Source organism: Coffea eugenioides, chromosome 11 (assembly GCF_003713205.1).
Source record: "Coffea eugenioides isolate CCC68of chromosome 11, Ceug_1.0, whole genome shotgun sequence".
NCBI lineage: Eukaryota > Viridiplantae > Streptophyta > Magnoliopsida > Gentianales > Rubiaceae > Coffea > Coffea eugenioides.
Genome location: NC_040045.1, coordinates 34839657 through 34859793, shown reverse-complemented (window position 1 = coordinate 34859793; position 20137 = coordinate 34839657). Strand labels below are relative to the sequence as shown.

General features: G+C 32.7%; 1 protein-coding gene across 1 annotated transcript; it reads right to left on the bottom strand.

The window, feature by feature from the left end:
- Nucleotides 1-677: 677 nt before the first annotated feature.
- On the bottom strand, nucleotides 678-3766 carry LOC113751406 (receptor-like protein EIX2). The gene has a single exon (XM_027295416.1). It carries the CDS (start codon nucleotides 3720-3722, stop codon nucleotides 759-761), a length of 2964 nt encoding a protein of 987 aa, XP_027151217.1. The 5' UTR covers nucleotides 3723-3766; the 3' UTR covers nucleotides 678-758.
- Nucleotides 3767-20137: the final 16371 nt, after the last annotated feature.

The window sequence follows — 20137 nt, the reverse complement described above, 5'->3', positions numbered from 1 at the left end:
AAACTCCCAATAGCCCGACAGCATAACCCGGTTCTATACAAGCATAAAACCACGACCAATTAGACTCGCCGTGGCCTGTATCATCATGAATATGCCCATTTTCCGTAGGCAATATATGTTCCAGGCAGTCATTTGGGAGTGGCTTGCCACAGAGTCCACTGTTTCCCACATAGATAGATGGATCGATTAAGGTCTGAATTTGATTCCCTGATGGTATGGCCCTGATAGCTTATTGTGTGACAAATTCAGGAAGTTCAACCAGTTTAAAGCAGATAAGCTATCAGGGATTGCACCGAAGAGTTCATTCATTGATAGATCAAGTGACTCAAGTAGCTTCAAGTTGCCAATCTTGTCGGGGATTCTTCCAGTCAAATGATTATGTGAAAGGTTCAAAGTTTGCAAATCAACCAGATCCATTATCCCATCAGGGATCTCACCCACTAAATTATTTTTTGAGAGGCTTATGGTTTTAACGCGCAATAGGTTCCGAGAGGAGTACTCAAGTTCTCCTCCTCCCTTAAAAGTTTTGAAGCCAGGTGAAATCGCCAAATGCCCTGACATCAGTTCCTGGTTCACTTGATACCATCATTGAGAAGTTGATAAAACAATGAGGAATAGTTCCTGCTTGGTCGTCACTTGATGCCGCCAAGTTCCTCTACAAAAAGGAAGTGGAAATGTCTTATTTATGCTTTATTATTTTACAATGAGATGAAGTACCATGACATTACAACTATAATTGATGATACATGTAAAATCACTCAATTAAACTTCCTTTTTAGCAATGCAATTTCTACCCATACTTTATTCAACAAGCTCTCCAGAAATCCGAAGTATGCATAGCGCCATGACTTTTTGAAACATAGGACACTGAAGAATCCCAAGAGTCCAACAGCAAAACCAGGTCCCAAACCAGCATAAAACCAATAAAAATAAGACTCCTTGCCATCCTCATGATCACCCGATTCTCTGTAATTTGATTTACCATCAGATTCATCAGGGCAGCTTCTGCCTAGCGGTCCACCACAAAGTCCACTGTTTCCCATGTATATGGTTGGGTCGTCTAATGTCTGCAGTTGACGTCCGGATGGAATTCGACCAGTTAGCTTGTTGAATGACAAGTTCAGCCAGCCCAGAAAATTTAAGTTCGACAAACTTTGAGGAATTGGACCAAAAAGGTCATTTTTGGATAAATCTAGAGACTCAAGTTGCTTCAAGTTCCCAATGTTTTCTGGGATTCTTCCACTTAGATGGTTCCTAGATAAATCCAAACCTTGCAATCCAACCAGAGACGTTAACTCGACAGGTATTTCCCCACTTAATTTATTTTTTGAGAGCCCCATGAATCTTACATATGGCACATTGGTGGTAGTGTACTTCAGATTTTCACCTTTGATGAGCACTGAAATTTCTTCATTGTACCCATAAACCGCATGGACTTGTGGCATGATATAAACTGGGACACTAATGTAGGTAACAGAGTTCGATTCTGTCATTGCTGTAAAGTTGTTAAAACAGCGAGGTATATGGCCAGTTAAGTTGTTGTCTTCCAAATTTAAAACCTGAAGGGATGATAATTTGCAGAGGCTCACAGAAATGTCACCGTGGAAATTATTAGATTCAAGCACAAGGATCCTCAGACTAGATAGTTCATCCCCAATCCAAGATGGTATAAGGCCCTCCAGCCCATTATTTCCAAGATCAAGATACTGCAATTTTTCCAGATATCTGAGAGAGAATGGGACCATCCCTGTAAAATTGTTTCGGTTCATGTGCAAAGACACGAGAACATTGAGATGTCCCAATGAAATTGGAATGTGCCCGTAGAGATTGTTGTTTGCCAGAAGTAGCGCACCCAACGTTTTAATCTTACCAATACATGAAGGGATCCTTCCAGAGAGCTGGTTGTTAGAAAGATCCAGGATAGCAAGCCTTTGTAAGCTGCACAAAGAATCAGGGATGCTGCCGATGAAGTGGTTATCACTGAGATCTAGTACTCGAAGAATATCCAATGTCATGTTAATGTCGGGGTGTGGAATAATCCCTTGTAATGAGTTATTTTCAAGATGCAATTGAGAAATGTCTGTTGGTAACAATTGCAAAGGCCCCTCGAATTTGTTGGAATCCAAAGAAAATAGTCTGCGATATTTAAGACCACTGTTGCCTTTGCACACGGGTGGTTTCCCTGTGATGTAATTGTTGGAGAAATACAAAGATTTTATACCATGACACACTTTCTCAAACCAACCTGGGATAGTATCTGAGATGCTTGCATTTGACATGTCCAAATATTCGACTCTTTTCTGAGTTTGAAGCCAGAGAGGAAATTTGGGCCCTATCTTGATGGAACGCATTCTTATAACTTGAAGTTGGAATGGTGGGACCCACGAGGAACTCACATTCAGAGCAAGTAGAGTGGAGGATAATCCTAACTCTTTCAGTTTTGCGAGTTGGGCAAAGTGAATGTCACGCAACTCCCCGCTCAATGGATTGCCAGATAGATCCAAGGATTTCAACTCACTCAGCCTCCAAAGAGACGATGGAATGGTACCATTGAACCCATTCGAACTGAGATCGAGTTCGGTGAGTTCTCGAAGTTGCCCAATCGCACTTGGGATTGGGCCTTCAAAGCTGTTATCTCCCATGTGCAGTACGGAAAGAGAAGTTAGGTTGCCTAGGCTGAAGGGGAGTGGGCCTTGGATTTGGTTACCAGCCAAGTCCAGATGGACGAGATTGTTCAAAGTGAAAAGCGGATCGAGCGGTGAGGTATTGAATCGATTGCCACTAAGATCGAAGTAGCTTAGTGAAGTCCAGTGCTGAAGGCTGTGAGGAACTATTGGACCGAAAAAACTGTTGCCGCTAAGGTCGAGATGAACGAGTGAAGTTAAATTAAACAACCAGAGAGGGATTGTGGAATTAAATTCATTGCCTCCGAGATCAAGTGAGGTAAGAGATGTGAAATTAAGGTGTGCAATATAAGGAAAGGGATAAATACTACAGGATCGTAATGTTAATGAGGATAAGAAACGAAGTTTGTTAAGTGCTTGAAACCAGTCTTGAGCCTCTTCTAGGTATACCATAGAGAGGTCCAAATGTTTCAAGGAAGAAAGACCAGTGATCCACCAGAGACTCTTTGTCGACAATTGATAACCACTAATCCAATCACTGAAGCCTTCGGATTTTTCACCAAGATCCAGATATTCTAAGGCTGAGAGATTTCCTAATTGAGGAGGAATTGTCCCACTGAAACCTGCATTAGAGAAATTCAGATATCTCAAAATTTTCAAGGATCCAATAAATGCTGGGATCTCAATTCCTGCAAAATAATTCGAGCTTAAATCCAAGTAATGCAAATGCTGCAGGTTCACTAATGAAGGACTTATCTGGCCTCCCAAGCAAGTTTCAAAATAAATAGAGGAATAATTTTGCGTGTCTCCATCGGAGTATTGATTAGAATCAAAAACAACGTTATTACGCAAATCAAGTTTCACCACATGTCGAGTGTTCTTGCCGCAGCCAACTCCTTCCCACGAGCAACAATCTTCTCCAATCCAAGATATCAAACGATTTGATTTGTCAATTAGATCTTTCTTAAACTCAAGGAGAGCTTTTCGCTCATTCTCAAAGCAACTTACATTTGAATATGCTCTTGCGTGGCAACCACGATCAATTCTATCTGCCAAAAAGACAAACCATAACACAATGAATGGAGTGAATTTGATCATATTGTCACAAGCTAACAGACTCGATCTTCGGAGATGGTTTTTTTTTTTTTTGGCTTTTGTTTACTAATCAATGCTTTCACACAATATTCACGAGAAGTTTTGAGTGCGTCGAGCAAAAATCAGAAAGCCCCTATTTATAGGTCGAAAGTTGCATGACTAATTAATGTTACTGTTGTATGTCACTATTAGTCGTTGCACCAATTTTTTCCACACTCTCAATGAAGTACTTTCTCCGTGTTTTTCCTTAGGCTTAAATTTGTCAAAAAAAGAAAACTGAAAGACTTTGAGTCCTGTTGGTAGGGTCAGCATTGTCATGCGAACAGACTTTAGTTTGGAGAAATTTGCGGCCTAAATGAGAATTTTGTGTGAATGCATTAGTATTTCAATTAGAAGTTTCGAATTATTTGCGTGTGCTCTTTAGACACTAAAAATCATTTGAATCTTTGACCTTTTCATTGTCTGGTTTTAAATGACAAAATCAAGTGGAAAAAAATGAAGAATAATATACATGATAACTTTCTTCCAAACTATGAAAAACATACAAGATAATTACAATACTGAAAAAAACTCATGTTTAGGACGATAAACAAAATTAAAAACAACTTGGCTTCAAGTTTAAATCTGGAGAATTGTCCTTCCTTTAACATGTGGGCTGTCTTAGTTTTGAAGATGGACTATAAAAGTTCTTTCTTTGGTTAGCTTTTGGTTGGAGAACTATATGTCATGCACTGATTATACGCAAAATTGAAGATTGGTTAGCTTTTGTTTTCGCGTTTTGTGCCCGCAGGCCGCCAGTCTAAGAGCAATTTTATCTTGATCCAGATTAATTACTTGACAATTATAGATCTTTGGCCAATAAAAATGCTCTATATATAAAATTATGGAATTCTAAACTCGCTAATTTTATATTAAATACAGTTTAAATAAGGTTAAATATTTGTAAATTACTTGGATGGGTGCCCATATTTTTTTATATATTATATGATAGTAATATTAAATCATTTGTTCAGAAATGTTTATGCAACGAGAAATAGCACTAGATTTTGTAAATGCCACTCCACAGGTTCCTTGTTCTTTGACAAAAACTATAACGATTATATGGAGTCTGATTAACAAATTCAGATATACCATTAGCACTTAATAAAATTGAAATGCCTATGTCATCGCCATCTGAGAATCTAGGGATTTGCAATATATAAAGAATTTGCAAATCAATACCAACACATAATCTAAGTTCAGTTTCTATAAATATTACCGGTGCACTGCCAAAAATTTAATGAGCAAAATGTTTGCTTACTGAGACACAAATTAGAAAAACACAAATAGTATAAAAAGGAATAACTATTATACTCCTTCTGTCCCAAATTATTTGTCATATTTTTTTAACTTTTAAAAATAGTGGTTTGATGGTGATATTTATGGATTGGTTTCCAAAATTGCCTTCAAAAATTCAAATTTGATAGCATTGGAAAAAGAGATAAAAAATAACTTTAACTTTAATAAGATCAACAAATATTTTAGAACATCACACAATAGAAAGTATAACACCCTCAGAGGACGGAGGGTTGAATATGACTAGTCTAAGTTATCACTTTGCTTTATTTCCTATATGTTTTTTTTTTGTTGAAACATCATAACTTCATTTCATTTTGTAAACTTGATATTACAAGACTTAGGTACATCAGATTCGCTTCCTCTGAAGTCACTTTGGGCTTCCTCTTGGAGCCACATGGGAAAACATACATCCCATTCAACATTTGTTGTTAGCTTTACAGCAAATTTTGCTACACTATGTGCACATCTATTCCCATCTCTATGCACAAAAGAGAAAGTACATTGTTCAAACAAACATCTCATATTTGCTATATCCTCAAGGATGACCACGATGTTGTTTTGCTGCTTTTGTTTCTTGTTTATCATGTCCACCACCTCTTTGCAGTCTGATTGATTGGAGCTCAACTGCCCTCCAGTTTGCTTTCCAGGCCATTTGCATTCCCATCCTAATTGCTGCTGCTTCCTCCACCTGTGGCTCACTACGTTTTAGTTCAGCTCTTGCCCAAACTTTCATCAGCTCTCCTTCAGCATTTCTGGCCACAACACCTATGCCTGTTCTCTCCAAATTTTGTGAAAATGCAGCATCAGTATTTAGTTTTATCGTACCTCTTGTTGTTTCTTACTTCTGCTTTATTTCCTATATGTTAATTGCCCAAGTACCCATCAATTCTTTAGTGGTTGAGCTTTTTTTTGGATGTTTTGTCTATATGTTTTATTCACACAAAGAAAAAACATGGAATCTTCTTCTTTTTGTTCTTCTGTCTCTTCGCTTGTCATATTCTCCTTTGTGATTGTTTCCTTCTGTCTTTCAATTTGACTTTAGATCTTAAGATATTCTTTTCTTAACATCCACTAAGAGATTAATTAAAATAGTCATACTAATACAATTCCGTGGTCGTCAATAGTAACCATAGCTTTAGAACGGCCAAACGAGTAGCCAATATCAGTACAATTGCACCACCATCTCGGAAGACGAGGAGAATATTTTTCTTTTTTTAAGAAAGAAAGCATAACTAGTTAGTTAAGTTGTCCATAACTACTTAATTATATGACACTTCTACCATCAACAAAATAGCAGGCTGAACAAAAGGTCAGTGGGGGTAATAGAGCCTACCGCTGCTGGTAGTGTTGGAATCGTCAAAGCATACTTAGACAATTCGCTACTTGAGGAGAATAAAGTTCATGACTCTTGAGTCAAGTCCAAGTTGTCGTCGGCCTATGATGCTGGCTATTCAGTGAGATCCAGCCAGGTTTCATGAAGTAACAACCGACAAAAGCGACGGCAAGATTGACAATTTGGTCCAAACCCGTAGGATGGTTCCTTTTAATTTCTCAAAAGAAAAATTTTGTGGCTCGTGAGTCAAGTCGTTGGTTATTCTTTGTGATTGAGTGAATTTCATGAAGTGACAACTCATAGAAGCGAGAGCTACCAAGCAAGATTGGCAATTTGGTCCAAACCCAGTGGGTGGGTTCCTTACATTTTCCATTAGTTAAGTGTTGAAAATTCCGAGAAGGTTGGTGGGTGGTAATTTTTTATTACGTTTATATGTTGCGATTTCTAGTTGATATTGGACGGCATTGAAACTTTCCTGCAAAATATGACAAAATAGTTGATATCTGGCTTTAAATGACAAAATCAAGTGGAAAAAAAATGAAGAATAATATACATCCTTTGCGTCAAAGATCAAAATTATTAATACATGATAACTTTTTTCCAAACTATGAAAAACATACAAGATAATTACAATACTGAAAAATACTCATGTTTAGGACAATAAACAAAATTAAAAACAACTTGGCTTCAAGTTTAAATCTGGAGAATTGTCCTTCCTTTAACATGTGGGCCGTCTTAGTTTTGAAGATGGACTGTAAAAGTTCTTTCTCTGGTTACCTTTTGGTTGGAGAACCATATGTCCTGCACTGATTATACGCAAAATTGAAGATTGGAGTTTCGCATTTTGTGCCTGTAGGCCGCCGGTCTAAGAATATTTTATCTTGATCCAAATTAATTACCTGACAAGCTTAAATCTTTGGCCAATTAAAAAGCTCTATATATAAAATTATGAAATTCTAAACTCACTAATTTTATATTAAATACAGTGTAAATAAGGTTGAATATTTGTAAATTACTTGGATGTGTACCCATATTTTTTATATATTATATAATAGTAATATTAAATCATTTGTTCAGAAATGTTTATACAAAGAGAAATAGCACTAGTTTTTTGTAAATGCCACTCCACAGGTTCCTTGCTCTTTGACAAAAACTATAATGATTATATGGAATATTGAGATATACCATTAGCATTTAGTAAAATTGAAATGCCTATGTCATCGCCATCTAAAAATCTAGGGATTTGCAATATCTAAAGAATTTGCAAATAAATACCAACACGTAATCTTGGTTCAGTTTCTATAGATATTACCAGTGCACTACCAAAAATTTAATGAAAAAAAGTTTGCTTATTGAGAGATAAATTACAGAAACACAAATAGTATAAAAAGGAATAACTATTATATTGCCTCCATTCCAATTGTTTGTCACATTAGATTCTGAGAAGAATGGTGAATGATTATTCATACTTTATTGCGTCCACAAGTTTGCGATTTCTAGTTGATATTTGGCTACATTGACACTTTCCTGTAAATTGTGAATCAACTTGTAATTATTGATTTGCTTGAAAAGGATATGCCTAAGTATTCTATACATGAGCATAATAATGTTGGTGCAATTTTATTCCATAGTTCTTTTATGCCCTAAATGCTTGCAAATATTTAGGCAGGCATGATTTATGAGTTTATTTTTAAACTGTGTGGCATATGCAATACTCAAATAGATTTTCTTATGTCATCATAAGTCATTCATCATCCTTTTTTTTCAGTATTTTCTTACATTTTTACATCTCAATATATAATATAGATGTAAACCTAAAATCTAAACAAGTTATCATTTGGAAAGGAGGCAGTGTGATTGTATTTTGGTTTGATACGATTATTATACTTGTTATATTATTTGATGTGCGATCGCAGTGGACAGGAGGCATGTTATACTCGTGAAAAAGTTGATGTATATATATAAAAAAAATATTTCACATATATTCTGTACAACAATTAATATAGTTATGTACTAAAAATCATAACACATACAAAAGTTAGACAGAACCAGACAATTCCTCACTCAAGAGTGTCCAAAAGTTTTACTGTCATTTGTTTGTTTCGATAAGATTTGTATCCAAAAGTTTTCTTGTTACGACTTTATCGTTTTGAGTTGGCTACTCTTTTTAAGTTTTAGAAACAGTTGATTTTATTCTTATTAGGGATCAACAAAGTTACATTTTGCTACTTGTCTTGATTGACTAATTCAGTTTCAGATCAGGGATGCTACCATTTCAAGTGGTTATCCCTAAGTTGAAGCGTGTGGAGAGTTGCTTTCGAAACTATTTTATTCATGATTGCTTTTGTTTTGCGTTATGGCTTCCTGGGATCCGGGCCTTTTATAATCTGACAATTATTCGGTGTGTGAATTTTGTCACTTAAACCATAAAACTTGTTTGAATTGTTCTTTTGTACGTTAACGTCAAGGAAGTTCCACTCGCATTTTCCATTTTGGGCTTCTTTTTTCCAGACTAATTTTTTTTTATTGCAGATCAACTATGGTTTCCATTCCGGTTTTGGTGGTGTGTACATGGTCCATAGATTAACTAAACAAACAATTCATACCAAACAAAATAAGTAATTGAGGGTGATTACTCGAAAAAATTATATTATGGGTTAAATTACAAGGAGAAATTCATGAAAAAAAAGTCTCATTTTTATGTATATTTTGAATTTTTTGAGTTTGTTAAATTTTGTATATTATTCAGTTATAGTTACTGAACCTAAGGAAATAAAAGAGAATTAAAATATGATGTTTATGAAAGAGAAAATACATAATATAATAAAAAGTATGACAGAAAGTAGAATAAGGAGTGGAATAGAAGACCGGTTGCGGCGCCCAATGGGCATCCGTTAAAAAAACTTTTATTTTTTACTGTGTTAGTAGTTATTTGATAATAAGAAAACAAAAAAATTAAAATATAATATTTATAAATGAGAAATAATAATATAATAAAAAGTGGGACCGATATTAAAACAAGAAGTAGGACAAAAGTTCCATTTCGAGAGTAAAGCAAGTAAATTTTTGGACAAAAGTAAAACGATGGTAAAGCAAGTACATTAGATTGTTCGTAAAAGTCCAAAGGCCTATAATTTCTTCTAGCTCTGAAACATTGCTAAAATCCTATAGGGCTAGAATATAAGTAGTTAAACTTTTGTAACACACCCTATTAGATATGGACAATGCTACAGTGCCTATAGTTATGGTAACAATATTAAAGAAACCTACTATTATAGGTTTCTATTACCTTTAGTGACAGATCCAATTTTTTAGCGACTTTTTAAATATTATATTAAAATAATTAATATTAACTTTAGTAAGTTTTTAATTAAAATTAGTAAGTTTATGCCTAAAAGATAAGTTTTAGTCAGAAATATAAATTTACACTTTGAGTAATTTAATTTACTTATTATTTGACAAAATTTACTTATGTTTAAATTAAACTTACTAATACTAAAAGTAAAAAATGTTCATATTTAAGTAAAATAGTTACCAGAAAACGGTTTTGGGTTCCTGAAACACTTTCGGGTATCATCTCTTTAAAGTCATCTGCATTCTTATTACTTAGTTATCAGTTCCAACAATACGATTGAATTCCCAGGCAAAGGATTCCACTTTGGTCCACACTTTCTTTTGGTTACAATTGAATAAATTTTCTCACTTCAAAATTTTCATCTTCAGTTCCCACTTTCCCTCTATCCTTTCTCATCGATCGGTTGTTTTTGGGTGCTGCCATATGCGGACACAATAAAAGGGTTAGCGACGGTGGTAGCCAATCAGAGAGCATATGAAAAATAGCAGTGGTGAGGTTAGGCCATCATGTCCTCTTGAAATCGTTTCATTATATTGCTGTAATTTATTTATATTTCATTTGTTTTGTTTGTCAAGATTTTCTTGCGAAATCAAGGCTGAGAATTTGAAGATTTTATTGCAATTTTGGGGCTGAAAATGTCCACTGAAACATCTAGGAAATGGTTGTAGTTTTGATTGTCTACGGGTAAAATATGCTTAATAGCCATATGAAACATCTAGGAAAGGACTTGAGACTAGGCGTTTAAGTTAAATGTGATTAATTTGTGAATGCATATAAGATGTTTGGTGAAATGTCAAAGAGAAATTTCTGTGTTATGATTGCTACTCGGTGCGGGTGAAAATTAAAAGTTCTAATTGCCAAATGGAAATAGCAGTCAAATTGTTAAAAATCTGATGGGAGGCTTCTTAAATTACTCCTTTTTAAGCATACCATTCACTTTCAGCCGGCACATCCTACAAAATATCTGCACTGCAGTCCGCATTTGGGAAATTAATTCAAACCAAGATATCGGAAATATTTCCCCTAAGAATTGCTCTGGATGCAAATACTAAAACTCTAAACAGAAATGATGTTTATGATTCTTTAACAAGTCAAGAAATAGATAGACCAACCATTTTTATGGATCAGAATTTGTACTTACCAGTAAGTTCAGCTTGCCATCGAAGGTGGAAGAGACGTTCTTTATTAGTTCCTCTCTTTCTGTTCTTGAAGCCTTATCGCAAGTTGAACCATAGACTTTGAAACCCTTTGCTCCCCATTCTTGCAGCCTTTCATTAAGTTCCTTTTGGTTTCATGAACATGTGTATACTATGGCTCCAAATCCTGCTAACTCTTCCACTATGGAATGCCTGAAATTTTGGGTCAAATAGTTAAAATGGGGACATGCATTTTGGATGTTGCATTAAAGCTACTAGGGACATAATCGCACATATATACTAGAACAAGTGAATGAAGTAAGGATTTATGTATACGAAACGAGATATGACCGTGATTGAGTAGGTTTTTCTGCTCATTAAAAGTTGTCCAATTGGTTGTTAACAGTTAACATACCCTTTTGAGGAGTGAATGAGAAAACTAATGTTGAAATGAATTTACTAATTTTTTGATATAAATATAAATACCAGGAACTATATTTGAAGAAATTTGCTTACCCAATGCCTCTGGTGCCACCAGTAACAAGGGCAGTCATTCTATTAAGAGACCACCTACCACTCAATTGTTCACTTGCCATGCTTTCAATGGCTTCCGACTGGGTCGAGAAAAACGCAAGCTGGAGGAAAAGAAATGACCAGATTGATTTCTTATCATGACAAAGATGCAAGGATAGATGATACCTGTATATGTCCGCTACTTGTTAAACCACAAAAAGTACTTTAAGATTTTGTGAGATGGGAGGTCAGAGTTTTGAATCTTGTCTTCTATCAACTGTCACTTTATGTAATTTTTTTAAATCCAACAGGTGTCATAGGGCATCCGTCTAATTCAAAGGTAATTTAGTCTCTTTCTATTCCTAATAATCCCGTTAGAATTGTCCTTTTCCTCGTCATTTAGAAGCAAGAGTAGGTAAAGACATAGATTATTGACATTTGAAAAAAAATCTGCCAAAAGTATAATAATCATTGAAATCTAAAATCCATCACAATATTGCACTTAAGATAATGGTCAGCTGGCTGCAGCCCAATGGCATAAATATATCAATGGATAAATGTGGTTTTATTGACTAAGATTCCACTGGGGCCCTCTAACATTGTCCTTCAATTAAACAGAGAAAGTGTATGTATATATGTGGTTTGAAGGTCATATTAATGATTTGGGTTACTTGGCTTGGAAGTCTGTGGGAATCGGTCCAAGTTTCATCCATACATATTAATTACCACTGCTTACTTCCTAGGAAGGAGTCTTGCGCCACTCTCAATCATAAGATATGGAGAATTAAGATGACTCCAAGCTCCATAATAAGACAAGCATAGTGGTTGAAGTATTCATAAATACGATTATGTGTATTCTTTTTTTTTTTGGTCCAAAAAATACGACTTTGTGTGTTCAAGTCAAAAATTTGGGGGTTTACGCCAATGGGATAGGTAGCAAGTACAATCAAACTCATTTCTTGTAAACTTGTCATTACTAGCTAAAATACTCCAAATGAATGAAACCTGAGCAAGAAAGCACCGTCCTGGAGCTGCATGTTTGGTTCAATTACATTAGCATGTACGCATCAATTAGAATGCATAATCTCTTGCCTAAATTAGAAGTATGTATGAATTTCATTAATATATAGAGTCTTCGTGAATCCCTGCCCTGCTGTCTAAAGATTTTTTTTTTGGTGGTGGGGGGGGGGGGAATCTCGTGGCTAGGAATCGGTTCTTTTTGGAATCTTCTGAAGGAAAATTCAGATAACATATGGTTAATTAAGGCTCAGCTAAGTGAACTGATCTCTGCTCTATATGTAGAATGATTTCCTTCATAAAATTTTCAGATAGTCTCCCTCAAAGTCTAGGAATTAAGCATCAATTTGTGTAAAAGTGACTTGGGAATACCATTATTTAGACCACTGATCAGTTCCGGTCGATTTATCATATATAGTCAATAATGTTTAATTGCGTTGCTTATTATTGTAATTATTTTTATTTTTATTTTTTTGGTAAGCAAAGTTTTCAATTATTGAGGTTGAAGTAAAAACTGAGAATTTGCGACTACTTTTCCTATAGATAGATAGGAGTGACTTGCTTTAGCATTTGCAGGTGCTTATGGTGTGAAACATGTGTTAAATTTGTGCGATTTCAGTTCAGGGTGGGCTGACTGGAAAATTAATTTTAAGATTCATAATTATTATGACATGTTTGTTGATGATCAGTCTTTTCCTTTATAGGACAATGCTACAGTGCTATAGTTATGGTAACGATATTAGGGAAACCTACTATTATAGGTTTCTATTACCTTTAGTGACAGATCAAAATTTTTAGCGACTTTTTTAAATATTATATTAAAATAATTAATATTAACTTTAGTAAGTTTTTAATTAAAACTAGTAAGTATATGCTTGAAAGATAAGTTTTAGTTAGAAATAGAAATTTACACTTTGAGTAATTTAATTTACTTATTATTTGACAAAATTTACTTATTAGGAGACGGAAATATTCAGGTACATTTTTTTCTTCTTCACGCCTAAGTTTTATGTTACCTATTTGCTATGATTATGTGTTGTTGTGGCCTTTTTTTAATACAAATCTTGTGATGGTTTTGTAGTGAATGAACCAGATTTCAGCGAAGACCATTAAGGAATTTTAATGCATTTTGATTGTAAATCTGAACATAATCTCCTTAGTTTGCAATGATTGGTGAGTAGATTCTTACTGATGCTCAAAATGAGCCGTTTTCTCCTATTTTGAAATACCAATTTTATATAAAATGTCGTGAGGCATGTAGAATTTTGTTGTTTACTTCAAATTGGACTGGCATTTCCCCTTTTATTGAAGATGGACTAATAATTGTCTGGGATGGTATATTACATGGGATTGAATCTCTCCCTTCTTTTTGGTTCAAGGGAAACTGAAACAAAATAGGAAACAGTGTTGCAAGATATCTAGGTAAAACTATTCATTTCTCTTTTGTTGATAATATTGATCATCTACTTCAAACTGTTTGTTCTTACTCCTAAAGCTAGTATTGTTGGTTTACTGGGCAAAGAAGGTTTGGACTCTCTAGGATTCTTGGGGTTCTTCTTTTGTATGGCGGCCATATGCTTGATCTTTAATATTATTACTTATTAAATCTCAGATCATTCTTAGATATTTGAGAATATTATTAGATAATTTTAATATTGTCTTGATGATTGGAGAAGGGTGGTTTGGTCTCTCTGAGTTGTTCTTGTGGCTTTCAGCCTTATTCTGGATTTTTATTCTTATGTTCTCAAATAAATGAATTATCTACTTCGATTTTTTCGAGCATTAAAATTGGTACAGGTGGTTTACTATAGAAATGTTTCTCGCATGGCTTGTTTTGCTGCTAAAGCTTAGGGGCTTGAAGCACGCATATGTTTTACTGTTATTCTTGTCATCATTTGGTTATTTCCGCTTCCAGATATGCTAAAACTGAAAGTCATGTTCTTTTTCAGGACTGGATATCTCAACGGGATGGAATAAGTGAAAGGAAGCAGGGAAGATTAGCATTAATCATGAAATTCCATATGGATGGTTCTAGTCAAACATGGGGTGCATCGGACACAGTCTCTCTTTTGGTCTTAGTTGTTATAGGTGTTTTCTGATTGCGCTACTACTTTTGTAGTTGTGACCCTGTCACATTTTGTTCAGCTTAGTCAGGGACTATTATGCAGTAGTTGTTCTAATGCTTAACCATGATAAAACCTCGGTAGTTTTAAATAAGCAGCTACTTACTACATGCTACATTTTGCTGTAAAGTACTAAGGAGGATGCCCTTACCACATTAATGGCTGTGTAACATCCATTCTGTCGTAGGAGCACGTACTCTTATTTATTTCTGCGAGCATTAGAAGTTTTTACTCCGAAACGAATGTATCGTTTCGTTTCGACCAAAAAAAAAGTGTGTTGCTTTCCTATATAGACTGACGGCACTTTTATGAGAGAGCATCGGCCTTTGTGAATTTAAGTGCACCGATTTCCTCAGTAAGCCATTAGCAGAAGTCCAAACAAATAGTATCTTCCCACGTCCTCTACGAATAAACAACTAATCCACCTTTCTATTTAATGACAATCTGCCATTAGGAATAATGGGACAAACTTTTAGCTAGGCACCTGCATCATATTAACATTTAATTCCTGCATCGATGGACATAGAAGAACCAAGCAGCTCAACTTTCCAATCCCGCCCAAAAAATGACAATGGATGGATCACTTTTCCTTTTATCACAGGTATATCCCATTAGTCTCGCAGCAAATTAGTGTTTGTCATATGCACTCAGGAGAATACCGCTTCTCTCTTCAAATATAAAGCACATTTAGTAAGATAGGAGAATAGCAAATATAAAGCACGTTCTTCTGGTTATAAAGTACTTGGTATTCAGCTAGAAATAGCCAAGATAAATTAGAATTTTTCCTAACTATGAATATAGATTGAACCTAATTTTTGTGCTTGATTAATAAACAGGAAGAGAGCAGCGGGGGATTGGAATTTTGGATTTGTTGGTGGGAACTAGTTTCGACTTTCTTTGTCCATTTATCGTAACCGAGAAAACAATAATTGTGGGGGTCTCATAAATACCTTCAATGAATCCGGAAAAAGGCTACCAGCTTTAGGTACTATGAATTCTTTGGCATAAAGAAATCCAAGCGTTACTAGTGCATCGACCTTTCCTACTCTAACTAAAATTAATGGCTAATAAAAGTCACCTTGGTACTTATCTGTTGAATTCTTAACTGTTTCAGAATTTAATAAAGAATTCTATCACAACCACAACACTTTTGAATTCAAAACTACAAAAAAGCCTATCCTTTTTTTAAAAAAAAATTTTGGGTTAAAGTTAGCAAAAGTTCTACTTATTTGCACCTTTCCTGTAAAAATTATTTTTTGTTGCAATTTCAAATTTTAGTTATCCATTCGACACTAGTACGGGCTTAGATACGGATTAAGCAACCAGTTTGAGGAATAATATTTTTTATTATAAAATTAATTTGAATTGAATTAACAATTTGATATTTTCACAAAAAAGTGTAATTTTTTGTCATTTTTCAAAAAAATTTAAGAAAACTATATTTTAGCAATTGTTGTCCTTAAAATTGTCTTAATTGAAGTTCATTAAGAATAATTGAAGTTCCGATATCAATACTCTATTCAAATGTAAATATTCAACCTAAGTAACAAAATAAATGATAGCTAAACAAACGAAATATGCATTCAATTGATCGTGTTCAAACTACATATTCTGTTAATGGTTAGTATATATGAAATTGTATTTTCCATTTGTAGAAAATTAATATGCATTTTATATCTACTAACGAATAAATTACCTATGTTTTGAACAAATCAAACCTAAACTTATGGTGTGATATGTATATAGTTGCTCACATTTATACTTATGCCATCATCCTTTCTTCCACTTGTTTTTTAGTAGTGCAAATTTCTTTTGATTATATTTAGGGGTGGTAATTTCCGATACGACCTGAAAACACGATATGAACCTAACACGAAATTAATTGATTCGGATTGAGGTTTCGCGGGTTCAGATTAGAATCGAGTCGAATCCGACAAACCCGACAAAGAAAACGGGTCGAATTCGAGTCAAACCGTGGGTGATCCGATATGACCCGGTCACCTGATTATGAATTAAAAATTATTTTACCTAACTAAACTACGTTATTCTTTTTTTTTCAAAGGCATTAATCACTTAATCCTAAATGAATTTATTTAACTTATTTGAAGTTGAAATTATTATATTTGGACAAATAATGTATTATATTATTTTTTACTTTTATACTACTTTTATTTATTTTATATTTGGTTTGGAATAAAACACTTTTACGGTGTTTTGAATTTATTTTAGATTAGGTTTAGGATTATTTATTTAATTTTTATTACTTGATTATGTAATTAGTCTTGTGCGAATTAGAAATTACAGTGATAAATTAATAAATTAAAATTACGTTTTGGATCATTCGGGTCGTCCCGCCAACCCAACAACCTGGAATTTTCAGATTCGGGTCAGATATCCTGACCCGTTTCGGGTTGGAGGGTCAAGTTCGGGTCAGCCAGTTTTCTATTATACCTGGGTCTCAACTCGACCCGCTGCTCCGATTTGGACCCGGTTGCCACCCCTAATTATATTGGTAAAAAAATAACATATTTTACAAATTATTCCAATTTATTTAGAAAATGTTACTAATTCCATTAGAAACATTGAAATGTAATCATGGTTTATTAATTTTTTACTAAATATAAATACTACATACAAAAGGAAAAGATATTTGACTTTGTTTTACTTTGATTAGAAAAACTTGTGATAGAAATAACGAAATAGTGACAGGGGTGCAAATTTCAAATCAACAACCAACGTACACTTAATTACGATAATTTTTTAGTTGACCAAACTAATATATGCCATAAAGTAGTAAGATTTGATCATTTATAAATTGGCAATTTTAGCAGTTTATATACCATTCACCTATAAAAATTATGATTATTATAAAATGACATTTTATAATAATTTACATACTATTTGCCAATTAAAAGTAAGTTTGATAAAAATGTGCATATAAATCCATATTGTAAATGATACAAAATATATTTGAGTCTCACGAAACTTAATATGTGGGTAAATTTATTATAGTTTTCAAAGATTATGCCACATTAGTACAAATTTAACTGTTATACTTGTGACCTAGAAAATAAATTTATTAGAACACATAACCTTTGTAAGTGATACATACATTTATTAAAATGCTTAAAACACATAACATTGATGAATGATACATACAATCATATATTATACATTTACGTTACCAGCAATTACTAACTATAATATTAAGTTTCAATCATTTTACTTAAAAAATCTTAGCATTATTTTAAATAAACTTCCTAATACTTGTTTCATATAAGTTTCTTTAAGTAAAATAGTAAATTTTATGCCACAAACTAGTAAGTCTTGATGATTAACCAAATTTACTATTCTATCAACAGGATTTACTATTAATCCGTGAAAACTTACTATTACTTGAACTAAACTTACTCTCCAAAAAGTAAGTTTCGAATATAGAGTAGTAATTTATTTTTTTAAAAAAAGTAACTTTCATTTTTATTTCAATTTACTTTTTAAGACATAAATAGGATAACACTTAGATGACCACTTTCTATTTATTTTTTATTTGCTTTTAGCGACCATTTAATTATTTGATAGGTCTATCCACCTAATTAGGATAACACTTAAAAATACGAAAGTAAGTTTTCTATCTAAAATAATAAGTTAACAGTAATAAATTAGTAACTTTTATACTTCAAAAGGTAAGTTGGAATAAATATTAAACTTACTTTTTAAATAAATAAATTACTACTTTATATCCCAAACTTACTTTTTAGAGAGTAAGTTTAATTCAAGTAATAGTAAGCTTTTATACATAAATAGTAACTCTTACTAATAACATGGTAAATTGATTAATAATCAAAACTTACTGATTTATGGGACACATGTGCTATTTTATTTTAAAACATATTTCAAACTAGTATTAGGAAATTTATTTGAAATAACGATAAGATGTTTTATTAATGATTAATTCTTAGTACCTTAGTTAGTAAGTACTCATAATATACCTGTATAATACATGATTATAGGTATAATTTAAAAAAATTATTTATATATTTTAAAATACTATGAAAAATAGTTTGACTTTTCACATAATCTTGTGAAATATGTAATAAAATTTTGTCGTATTATAAGCTTTTAATCATTTTCAATTTTTGAAAAGTTTGAAAGTTCGAATAACAATAACAACAAATCTTCCTAGTTATATATAGAATATTACTTGTTTATATATCAAAATTTTTATAATTTAACACCTATGAATATAATAAGATGATAAAGTTTTAATAAATTTACATCTGAGACACAAGAAACAATAAGAGTAAAAGCCTAAACAAAATGAGAAATAATATAATAATAAAAATGATAAAATTAGTATAACAATTAATATAAGAAAATCAGTATGATCTGGATTTTTTCCCTTGGGAGATTGTTCATAAGAATAGGATCCAATAATTATAAATGAAAATCACATGCATGTATAATCTATTGTATAATTTAAATTAAATTTAGTTCACCTATAAAATGGTCCTAAAATAATTAGTACACTATAATATATGTTATTTTAACAACAATTTTTTTTTTTACTAAAAGTCTGAAATATCCATGACATATGTATGAGGGATATTTTACCATATTTGTATCTCACATCTAATCATGAAAGTTAATTTGAGAAAAACTATTTTTGACAATAGAATTATTTTGAATTTAACCAACAAGTTGAGATTTTTTAAACAATAAAAGTGAAATATTTTGGGAACTTAGTTGTTTATTTTCCCATAATTAAAAATTTAAATTATGACAAATTATTCTTACATATTTTATAAGGTTATATGCAAAAAAAAGGTTTTCATAGTATATTTAAAATGCTTCAAACATATAACATTTATAAATGATACGTACAATTGTAAGTTTCTTTAAGTAAAATAGTAAATTTATGCCACAAACTATTAAGTTTTGATGATTAACCAAATTTACTATTCTATCAACAATATTTACTATTAATCTATAAAAACTTACTATTACTTGAACTAAACTTACTCTCCAAAAACTAAGTTTCAGATATAGAGTAGTATTTTACTTCAAAAAAAAAAGTTAGTTCCATATTTATTCAAGTTTACTTTTTGAGACATAAAAGTTACTAATATATCGAGTTAACTTACTATTTTTTATGCAAAACTTACTAACCAAAATTTTAGGTACTATTTCATTTAGATGACCAGTACAACAGGTAATCAAATGGTCGCTAAAAATATTTTTACCTGTTATATCAGGTAAAAATAGTTTCGTTACCATAACTATCGTTACTTCAGACTTTTCCTACAAATGTAAATTCTAATCTATACATTTAGATTCTCCACTTTATAATTATTGAGAGAAATCTTGAATTACATTCAAGAAGAGTGAGATGAGAAAAGAATTTATATAGAGAATCTCAGAGAAAGGAAAGATAAGTATGTCCTATTTCAAAAATACCAATAGACCAAACCATACATACATTTAACCATTCACAATCATGTTGATTTTAAATAATTGGGTCCGTTTGGATAGCAAGAATTTCAAATAAAATTTTAGATTTTGTTTTGCTTGCATCATACATACAATTTTCAATCACCTTTTTATCT

Bases quoted from the DNA above. Each gene is read 5' to 3' on its own strand.
- LOC113751406 (XM_027295416.1), bottom strand. From the start codon at position 3,722: ATGATCAAATTCACTCCATTCATTGTGTTATGGTTTGTCTTTTTGGCA.